Raw genomic sequence first — 11176 nt, 5'->3', positions numbered from 1 at the left:
TCAACAGTCCGGGGTCTCTGTTGTCGTATTTTATGGTTCATAATGTGCCACACATTTTCAATGGCAGACAGGTCTGGACTGCAGGCAGGCCAGTCTTGTACACGCACTCTTTTACTACGAAGCCACGCTGTTGTAACACGTGCAGAATGTGGTTTGGCATTGTCTTGCGGAAATAAGCAGGGGCGTCCATGAAAAAGACGTTGCTTGGATGGCAGCATATGTTTCTCCAAAACCTGTTATGTACCTTTCAGCATTAATGGTGCCTTCACAGATGTGTAAGTTACCCATGCTATTGGCACTAACAGCCCCATACCATCACAGATGCTGGCTTTTGAACTTTGCGTCCATAACAGTCCGGAGGGTTCTTTTCCTTTGGCCCGGAGGACACGACGTCCACAATTTCCAAAAACAATTTGGAATGTGGTGGCACGGTGGACGACTGGTTAGAGCATCTGCCTCACAGTTCTGAGGACCGGGGTTCAATCCCCGGCCCCGCCTGTGTGGAGTTTGCAAGTTCTCCCTGTGCCTGCGTGGGTTTTTTCCGGGCACTCCGGTTTTCTCCCACATCCCAAAAACATTCATGGTAGGTTAATTGACTACTCTAAATTGCCCGTAGGTGTGAATGTGAGTGCGAATGGTTGGTTGTTTGTATGTGCCCTGCGATTGGCTGGCAACCTGTTCAGGGTGTACCCCGCCTCCTGCCCGATAATAGCTGACTCCAGCACGCCCGCGACCTAGTGAAGATAAGCGGCTCAGAAAATGGATGGATGGACGAATTTAGAATGTGGACTCATCGGACCACAGAACAGTTTTCCATTTGCATCAGTCCATCTTAGATGAGCTCGGGCCCAGAGAAGCCGACGGCGTTTCTGGGTGTTGTTGATAAATGGCTTTTGCTTTGGATAGTTGAGTTTCATGTTGCCCTTACGGATACAGCGCCGAACTTTATTTACTGACATTGGTTTTCTGAAGTGTTCCTGAGCCCATGTGGTAATATCCTTTACACATTGATGTCGTTTTTTTGATGCAATGCCGCCTGAGGGATCGAAGGTCACGGCCATTCAATGTTGGTTTTTCCTCACGCACTTGTTCACAAAGAGGAACCTCGCCCCATCTTTGCTGGTGAATGACTGAGCAATTTAGGGAAGCTCCTTTTCTACCTCATCATGGCACCTACGTGTTCCCAATTAGCCTGTTCACCTGTGGGATGTTCCAAACAGGTGTTTGATGTGCATTCCTCAACTTTCTCGGTCTTTTTTGCCACCTGTCCCAGCTTTTTTGGAATGTGTTGCAGCCATAAAATTCTAAGTTAATGATTATTTGCTAAAAACAATCAAGTTTATCAGTTTGAACATTAAATATCTTGTCTTTGTAGTGTATTCAATTAAATATAGGTTCAACATGATTTGCAAATCATTGTATTCTGTTTTTATTTATGTTTAACACAACATCCCAACTTTATTGGAATTGGGGTTGTAGATTTATTTTATTTGTTTTAATTATATGGGAGGGCCATACATGGGTTGCCCACCCTGGCTCTATAAATGTTCATTATATTGTCGATCGAGCCATAATCCCGCTCTATACTCGAAGTGAATGTGCACTGAAACTGTTTACATGCATCCTGTGTATAAAAAGTCATCCTAAAAATCGTGATCTCCAGCTGTTCTTTGATCCCTTCTTTGGTGAAGGTGACACTCAGTGATATTTGATTCCCCCCACCTTAAGAAAAAAAAAATAATAATAATAATCACTCATGGAACCTTTCAGATGTGCACTAAGTGACATTTGTTGTGTGTAAAAGCAGCTGATTGGTTAAGATTTTACTGGGAGGAGGTGTTAACTGACAAAAGGAAAATCATGAATATTTTTTTCAGGAAGGGAAGGCGAGTGTTGACAGTCGTCACGGCTCTGCATGGGAGATGTCAGGGTTCTCCAGCAGGATTGTACACATTTCAATAAATACTTTTGACAAATCGCATGGGTTTGTGTTGATGAGTCAACATATATGGAGTTAACACAAAAAAACCTTTACATATTTTATTGATATTAAAATGCCAACAAAAATAAAAAAAAATAAAAAAGATTTCACTTCTTGGATTCCTTCTTGACTTTGAGGAATTCTGCCATGTTGGAGAAATACTTCTGGTTGGCTTCGGCCACCTTTTTCTCCGCAGCTTGCGGGTTGACGATCTCCAATCCCTGCGGATGAGACGAAATGGTGAAAATATTGAACACGAGCTGGCACTCGGGGAAAGGAGACTTGGCGAACATGTTCACCTGTAGAGGAGTGAAGGCAACGCTGGAGCTGGTCCCCGACGAGCGATCTCTCACTGTGGACTTGCCGCCGTACGTCACGCTCTGCTTTTGCAGCGTCCTCTGTTGCCAAAGCAAAACATACAAACACGTTCAGACGACAATACTCTACAAACATTGTGGTTGATTTTTACATCTCAGCACCTTTCAAGACACTCAAAAAGTCCAGAAATTTCTTACTGTGACAAAGGGAAATGCACAAGATAATCAGTACTAATTAAAATGCATTTTATCTACATTAGATTTTTGTTTTAACTATTTAAAAAATACATAAAATAATTAAAAATAAATTATGAATACACTTACACCATAAGTGTACTTATAAAACATACACATTTTAAAACAGACACTTTTACAGCACAAAACAAATACATTTAAAGAAACTATACACATGAAATACAATTAAAACATTTAAAATCCAAAGGAAAAAAAAACTACAAATTAAATACACAAAAAACTAACACACACACAAACAAAGGGAACACACTACACAGGCCTACAGACAAAATACACATTTTAAAAACATTACACAGAAAAAATACACGTAAAAACCATAAATGCAAAACACACACACACACAATTAAAACACAATACACAAAGCACAAAAAACACACAAATAGAAAACACCACGCACAAAATACATTTAAAACATATACAAAACACACATTTAAAACACAGGAAACATGACAGACGAAAATAATTTAATTACACACAAAACACTTCAAATACACACGCAGAATACACTAATAAACCATCCACAAACACACGTGCACACAACACACATTTATAAACACACTTAAAGGCCTCTGGTGAGCTTATTGCTGTCCAAACCGGTTTCCATTCTATTGCAGCATTCATGCAGCTTCACAGGGTCCGTCGGTTTACTTTACTTTGTTTTTCAATAGTTAACTTATTTATTTGCAAATATGCGATATTTAATAAAACATGTAGATTTCATGTAGAGAGAAATGTAGAGATTTTTTGTTTGTGTCTTGGATAAAAATGGTAATAAGTAAAATGGTAAAATCGTTATTTTTTCATTGTACAGCCACAATGAACCAAAAAATTAAGAAGGAAAAAAAAAAACTATGTACATCTTTTTGGAGCTCTATTTTTTTTTTACTCTGCATCTACTTCAATGAGATATTGGTGATGTAGAAAAAAAGATTTCCCATTTTGAAATGCCATGTTGACGTTGTAAGGCTTGGCTGCTGCCCTTACCTGGAGGGATTTGGAGATTCTGGCCTTGGTGGCGTCGTTGACCTGTGCCTGCCTGACGCGTCCGCTGCCGCTCTTCCCCAGCTGACCCAGACTGAAGCCCAGGTCCTCCTGGTACGCGTCGTCTTCTATCTGCCGCACGACAACGAAAACGAACCTCGCTCATGAAGCAGGAGCGCGAAAATAAACCCTAGGAGGCGTGTGATAAAGATGGCGGACGCGTGTTGGCGTACCTCCGCAAAGGTCATCCTGTTGGCGTGTTTCCTGATCTCAGTGAGGCCCAGACGCTCTTTCATCTTTCGGTACCTTCACACAAAGACACGGAGGCTTGAAATGGACACAGTGGATATCGACGACATCATGCAGCTTTAAAGAGAATAAAATGACTCTTCTATATTAGGTGTGGGTTTGCGTGTGTACCTCCTGCCTCCTCTTTTCTTCCTCTGCCCGTCCAGGGGAGCGGGCAGAGGTTTGACCTGCTTGACGGGTGGAGGCTCCTGCCACTTGTCGAACTTCCTCTCAATTTCTTCTTTCAGGTCGTAACCCACCTGCACAAAGTGTCCTTTTTTAAGAGTATGAGGGCCTTATATTTCTATAAATCTTTTTACCCAGTAACAGACACCCCCCCCCCCCCTCCCCTCGCGTGTCCACTATTTGCAGAAACATGTCATAAAGGCAGACTTTCTGATACAGCTCTTGTGTGCTCAGTACAATTGTCCCTGCTCACCTTGCCGTCAGAGCTCTCATGAAAACTGTCCACTCTTGAGGCCAGCGTGCACTTTGCAGACACCAGACGGGCCGCTTTCCTCCTCAGGTCCTGGAGACAAGAAACAAAAGCTAAAGTGAAGCCTATTTATCGCCGGCAATACAATCCAGACCAACCCGAAAGAGGTGAAAATATGCGATATAGAGACACCGTATACAAAATGTTTTTGCTCATCTATTTTTTGTTATTGACTGAAAAACTAATCTATTTTCTTTTTATGTGCTCAGGCATTAAACGCCCACCACTTATTTTCTTTTAGACAAAGCCTATGGCCTGACGAAATGAAGCTCCTCCAGATCACGTCAATATACTGTAGGTACTGGGCACCAGCATGTCATTAAATGGCACCAAAAGCAATAGTTTTATATTAGACGTGGTTTTGGCTTGAGCACAAATAGCGAATAAGCAAGTTTTTTTTAAACAAATAACAGAAGGAGGTTCCCTCCCCAAAATCTGTGATTAGGCAAATTTGTGAATGCCAAACCACAAATATGAAGGGGTTCAGTGTATTGCTCTGGCACCATCTTGGTACCAACTAAATGGAATAAAGTGAGTTGAGGACTTTCATTTTGATAAAAAGGAGTGCTTTGGTGCCAAATTGTGGCAACTTGGTACCCAGAAATGACATGTGTTGAGGCGCTTCATACAGACAAAAGAAGAGCTTTGGCACCATCTGGGTTCCAAGGAACTCCGTTGAAGTGAGTTGAGGAGCTTTATTTGGACAAAAGTAGTGCTATGCTCCCACCTTGCAGCATCTTGGTACCAAGGAACTATGTTGCCCTGAGTTGCAGAGCTCTAGACAAAAGTAGTGCTTCGATGCCATCTTGGCACCAAGGAAATGTTGAAGTGAGTTGAGGACAATCATTTAGACAAAAGTAGTGCTTGGCCGCCATCTTGTGGCATCTACAGTTGATGATGAAAATTTTAAGGGGCAGGCTTCAATTACATGCGGATTGACTGTAAAAACACTGAGTAAAAGATTGCTTTAAAAATAAATGTGAGGTCGTCATTTGCCGCAATATAGCGGGGAAACACCTAATTAAAGGTTTAACATCGTGCATTTTGTATTGTTATTTTTACCGGGCTTGCAGGCCTAAACCTTTATTTCAAGAGCGACCATTGCTTACGGGTGGTAGCGTCTGCACCACATCGCAGTGGTAGATGAAGCCCGTGTGAGGGAGCAGCGAGGTGCTGCTGAAGCCGGACAGCGTTCTCCTCTGAGCTCCCAGCAGCATCAGGTTGCAGGCGGGCATCTTGGACAGGTTGGTGAGACCTCCGGCGATACCTGAGGTAAGAGGGGTGTGAAGTGGCCAGAACAGAAGAAAAAGAAGCGCAGAAAGGGAGGAAGGAGGCTGACCCATGAGCTTGGCGGCAGTGGACGCGCCGACGATGATGGAGAGATTGGGGGCGATGAACGACATCCTGGACTCCACGTACTCGTAGATCCTGTGCTTGGATTGGTTCAGCTCCAGAGCCATGTCGCACGACTCCTCCAGCTGCTTCAGCTCAAGCTCGTTCAGCAGAGACCTGCGCACAAAAAATAGTCACTGGAATATTTTAGCCATCATTGGAACGAGCGTCCACTCAGCATAAAGGAAAGAAGCCGAAGTGAGACAGCAAATATACCAAATTGTCTATAAAATAAAACAAATGTGCACAAATACATTTGTTTCTTTATCCTTACGGTTCTTATCTACCTTCATTTACTTCTACTTATATTCTATTGGTTTCATATTTTTACTTCATTTTTAAAAATGTAATATACATTTCATAACTGAATTTAAAAAGTGTAAAATGCAAAAAAATAACCAAACTAAAAGTGTTAGTTCAACAACAGGCAAAAATCTGACTTTTTGCACAAGCCTTACATAATTGACAAAAAATAGTGTTTTGATTTCCCCCCCCCTAATTGTTGGCTCACCCTGGGAATCCTGATGTGCATTTGGAAGGTTTTGCTTTGCTCCCTGCCTGAAATGTGTTTTTTAGGCAACTGGAAAAATGTGACTTTTTGGATAAACCTTAATTCCTTCTGATGGCACTCACTAGGCCACACCCCTTAAAGGCACACGTCCAACACACGAGTACTACAGTAATTACACTTTATAAAACCTGTTCATCTTTTTACATTTTAACAAGTGACTGGGCATCCCAACAATGAAATGGAAAAAAATAAAGAAAAAACTGATTTCAATTGCAAAGTTTTATAAGAAATCAAACGATTTGTATTAGCGTACCTAGCGATTTATAACATTTGTGTTTGAAGAGAAACTGGAATTTAAAAGGCACCTATTATCGTAAGAAAGCTTCCTGCAAGCTTCCTCATGTAGCCTACTTTTTGTAGGTGGCCGATGCACTGCCTGCAGCAGAGTTGAAACGACACGTGCGTAACTCACCCTTGTGTGGTGGAGGCTGTGACACTCACAACCATGATGGTGGCGTTGGTGAGGATCTGCTGTAAAGTCTCGTTGTTTTTGCACTTCTCCAGGTTGTTTCCCAGCTCCTGAGGACCAACACAAAGAGGAGAAAATATTCGTCAGTAGGTTCACCATTCACATCTGCATAATTATTTAGCATTTATAATTCAGGTAGTGTTGGCATATGCACTGCTGCTTTCGCTGCCTGATACAAGTGGATGTCAAATCGGGCTGTAACTAATGGTTATTTTAATAATCGATTACTCTGTTTATTATTTTTTCGATTAATTACATTTCATTTTCCCTTTATTCAAAAACGGGAAAACAACATGATTTCAAACTGACAAACATTAATTTAGAGTCAGTTACTGGTTTGGTCTTTAACGTCAAAAATAGGCAAAAATGTTGTCCAAAGTAAAGCAGATGTTTGCAAATGTCCTATTTTGCTTAAACACAAAGATAATCAGTCCGCTTTAACAGAGGACTAGCGAAAACTGAGATTATTTACTGTTGAGAGGCTGAATTTGGGGGTAAACCAGGTCTCTAAACGATTCATCCATTATCAAAATAGTTGTCAATTAATTTGACTAAATGATTAATTAATTTGATTCTGGTGCCCACTTTGTTGCTAAAAATCTAGAATTACCTCACTGTGGAACTAAAAAAAAAGGCTTATCCTTTGCTATTCTATTCTCACCTTGACTGTGCGGATGTAATCCAAAGAATCCGGCACCAGAGATTCTAATTCCGGGAACCTTTTGGAGTATTTGTCACGTGTGAACTTGTGAATGATATCTGGAGAGAAAGACGAGAAATCACTTTAGCAGAACAGAACTGAGAAATCGTGAACGTTCTGAGAGGATCGTTCACACTCACTGAGCTCGTTGTCGATCTCCACCGTCAGGTTATTGGCCGCTACGATGAGCCTGTATTCTGGGTCGGCCTCCACAGGGCCTGACACTGTACGGATTAAAAAGTAATAAGAATAAAAACACAGCAGAATTAAATGTAAACGGTAATGATATACACTGAACCTCTGTTTATGTTCTAGATCCAGCCACGATAGGTGAAAATCCATGTTTGAGAAAGACCATATAAAAAAATCTTTTTGAAAGAGTTTTATCCCTCCCACAAGCTTTAAACACATTTAAATTTATTAAAACACACTTTTAAAGTACAGCGGACCCTCGCACATTCGCAGTTCAGCACGCGTGGATTCACTTATTCACTGATTTTCTTTTCACATTTAAAAAAAATCGTTGCTTTTCGGGGGGGAGAACCAACTCTGAAAATGCTCATTGGCAGTTTATGCCTGCTTATTCAAGAATTTTGGGAGTTTAAAAACAACAACATGCTCACCCAAACCATACAATTTTGTCTAACAAAAGCTAAAATGGCAAACTTTCAAAACAACTACTACTTTAACACACATGGAGCAGCAACACAAACAAACTATTCTATCAAATTAGCTATTTTCTCTGCTCTGTGGGAACATTATTACTGGCGCTAAAAATTATATATTTTTTTAATTAAAAGAAATCTTACACACTGTACTTAGGCCTTCAGCTCACTCACCATCTGAGTTCTTGCGTTGCTTTCCGACATATCCTGATATCTTCTCCGTGATGTCTGAAAACTTTAACACAGCAGCATTATTAGCAAATGACCACAACAACAGACATTTCAATACAATCACACATCAGGGTTGCAAAGGGGTGGAAAATTTCAGGTAAATTTTCTGAAGGTTTCTGGTAAATTTCCATGGGATGTTAAACTAGGAAATTTTGAAAATACTGTATTTTCCATTGGATTTATGGTAATTATCTGGGAATTGAGGGTAATCTAATAGAGAGGTATCATATTAGGGCATAAATATAATTCTTTTCTTTAAAAAAATTATTCAGCTAAAAAGCATGACATTTCAACAGTTCTATTTGTAAGTAGAACTTTCATCAACTTTTACATATTTTATTGAACAATCAATTCTTTCGTTGACGAACAAAAACATGAATGCAGAGTTCAATATTGCTCATCTTCAGAACCCAACCCATTCAAAAATTAACAAAAATGCACCCTTCCATCAAAGTCCCATTCAAAATGTTACATGAAAAGAACTCTTCTTTTGAAAAAATCCCATTCAAAATACAATTTTTTTTAAAAAAGGGCATCATCTCAAGATTAGCCTCTGCATTTTTTTGCTAAACCCTTTCGGCATCACTTGCATGAAGTGTGGTTGTTCTAGTCAGGATTATGCTGGGATTATTTTCCACAACTACATTTAAATTCAACTGTGTGAAATCCTGGTTCACTCCCATTCGTTTATTCATTATGTGTGGGACCCCCTCACATAAAGAAAAAAAAAAAGATTATCCCTCTTAATTAAAGATTTTTCGACGTTCCAATGGAAAGTTTCCAACTTTGAAAATTCCTGGAATTTTGCCACCCTCATCTCACGTCATAAAACGCACTTGTTTGCTATTGCGGAGTTTGGCGATGGACGCGACACTCTCCGCTTTACTGTAGTCCACTTCCATCTCCTCGGGGATGTCCTCCAGCCCGCGGTCGTTCCTCCCCTGCGAGGCCTCTCCATCGCTGTCGCCTTCCTCACCTTCTGGGTACAAGCCATCCTCACCCTCGTCGCCCGCCTCCTCCAAGTCCGCCAGGAGCTCGTCGGCCAGAGACATCTGTACGCCCAGGCAGACATGGTGACGATTTACACAAACAACTACTAAAAAGAAAACAACTTTGGGATATTCGGCTTTCTATGCCTTTCTGTGACTCTACCAGTCTCTCTGTTGCACCCTGTACATGACAATCTGTGACACTTGTAAATTTGGCCTAAATAATATGCTTTAACATACTATTTAAGTGGCCATTATGGATACAATACATGTTATGTTTATATGGAACGCTCAATGCACAGCACGGTCACAATATTGCAAGTATATACAGTAGTTGCCTTTAGTTGAAAGTCAATAAACCTAAGAAAGCAACCACGGACGACTTTACACCACCAACAACTACGGACTACTGAATGAATAGAACCTAGAACAAAGAACACAAAGGAGGAACGAATACTGAATTAAAATCAACATATAAACTACTTGTGAAGCTATAATCGTGCGTTTAGTTTGCTACAGCTAGCCTTACTAGACAGCAAACGTTGGCTAATCGTAGCAGGCTAACAATAATAAACCCTCTCAAAAGGCACTTTAACTTACCTCGAATGTTCAAATTCAGGGAGACTGATAACAAAAGCACACGGACGTCCTTCGTAGTGTTCAAATCCTTTTAAATAATGCGAAAACACCTAGTTTTGCCTTCTTTCCCCCAACAAAATGTTGCCACTGGATGATGCTGGTCGCGTGGAAATGTCGTCATCAAAGCCGCATGGCTTTATGGGAAATGAAGTCAGACATTGGCTATCGGACAGTTAATCTCGGATAAATCTTGGATGATCTTGGCTAAATCTCCATCCATTCATTTTCCGTACCGTTTATCCTCGCAAGGGTCGCGGGCGTGCTGGAGCCTATCCCAGCTGACTCTGGGCGAGAGGCGGGGTACACCCTGAACCGGTCGCCAGCCAATCGCAGGGCACATAGAAACAAACAACCATCCGCACACACGTTCACACCTATGGGCAATTTAGAGTCTTAATTTAAACAACCATGCATGTTTTGGGGACGTGGGAGGAAACCGGAGTACCCGGGGAAAAACCAAAAACATGCAAACTCCACACAGGTGAGGCCGGATTTGAACCCACGTCCTCAGAACTGTGAGCGAGATGTGCTAACCAGTCATTTTTAAAAATAAAAATAAACTTTACATACACTTTTTAACACTTTAACCATATACAAGGCCCTTCTGTTTAATAATCAAATGTGGGGTTTGTGAATCAGTTTTTAAAATAAAGCCATCATTGCAACTTTATTATATATATGCAGCATTAGTAAATACCTTTAAAAAGTAAATAAATGAAAAAGGCAAAATGGATTAAAGTTGTGTAAGAATTACAGTAAAATCCATTCATCTATTTTCTATAGCGCATACGCAGAGTTGCGAGGTACACACTTGTTGTCAGCGAATCGCAGGGCACATAAAGACAACTGTCGATGGGTTGACCATGTGAGTTCATCATGTTGCAGTATTATCACATACAAATAATATTTAAACCCCCAGATTGGTGATTGTTATACAAATGTCAGGGTTTCTAGTAGTGAACTTTGAGGGATGCCGCTAGACAACCCATCCATCCATCCATACGTTCATTTTCTATAGCATTTGTCCTCATTAGGGCTGTGGTGAGTTTGGTGCCTATCTCATCTGACTGGACGAGAAGCGGGGACTCGACTGATTGTCAGTTAATTGCAGGACTCATGTCGACAAACAAGCATTCACACTCACATTCACACCTATGGACAATTTAGAGTCTTCAATGATCCTAACATGCATGGTTTCAGAA

At 40.8% G+C, this 11176-nt stretch overlaps 1 protein-coding gene across 1 annotated transcript; it reads right to left on the bottom strand.

The window, feature by feature from the left end:
* Positions 1 to 2026: 2026 nt before the first annotated feature.
* On the bottom strand, positions 2027 to 10205 carry prpf31 (PRP31 pre-mRNA processing factor 31 homolog (yeast)). Its single transcript, XM_061776560.1, has 14 exons — positions 9936 to 10205; positions 9183 to 9398; positions 8290 to 8350; positions 7591 to 7674; positions 7412 to 7509; positions 6694 to 6800; positions 5658 to 5827; positions 5428 to 5585; positions 4262 to 4351; positions 3955 to 4082; positions 3768 to 3840; positions 3538 to 3666; positions 2281 to 2379; positions 2027 to 2202 (listed from the first exon to the last, which is right to left on the bottom strand). Exons 2-14 carry the CDS (start codon positions 9396 to 9398, stop codon positions 2089 to 2091), a joined length of 1527 nt encoding a protein of 508 aa, XP_061632544.1. The 5' UTR covers positions 9936 to 10205; the 3' UTR covers positions 2027 to 2088.
* Between the last annotated feature and the right edge of the window lie 971 nt (positions 10206 to 11176).

The sequence above is a fragment of the Phyllopteryx taeniolatus genome, chromosome 6, assembly GCF_024500385.1.
Source record: "Phyllopteryx taeniolatus isolate TA_2022b chromosome 6, UOR_Ptae_1.2, whole genome shotgun sequence".
Taxonomy (NCBI): Eukaryota; Metazoa; Chordata; class Actinopteri; order Syngnathiformes; family Syngnathidae; genus Phyllopteryx; species Phyllopteryx taeniolatus.
This window is presented reverse-complemented; position numbering and strand designations above follow the sequence as displayed.

Coding starts and splice junctions, on each gene's coding strand:
- prpf31 (XM_061776560.1), bottom strand. CDS start 9,398: ATGTCTCTGGCCGACGAGCTCCTGGCGGACTTGGAGGAGGCGGGCGAC. Junction 7,675..8,289: donor GCAACGCAAGAACTCAGATG/GTGAGTGAGCTG, acceptor TAATCCGTACAG/TGTCAGGCCCTGTGGAGGCC. Junction 2,380..3,537: donor GAATCTCCAAATCCCTCCAG/GTAAGGGCAGCA, acceptor CTTTGGCAACAG/AGGACGCTGCAAAAGCAGAG.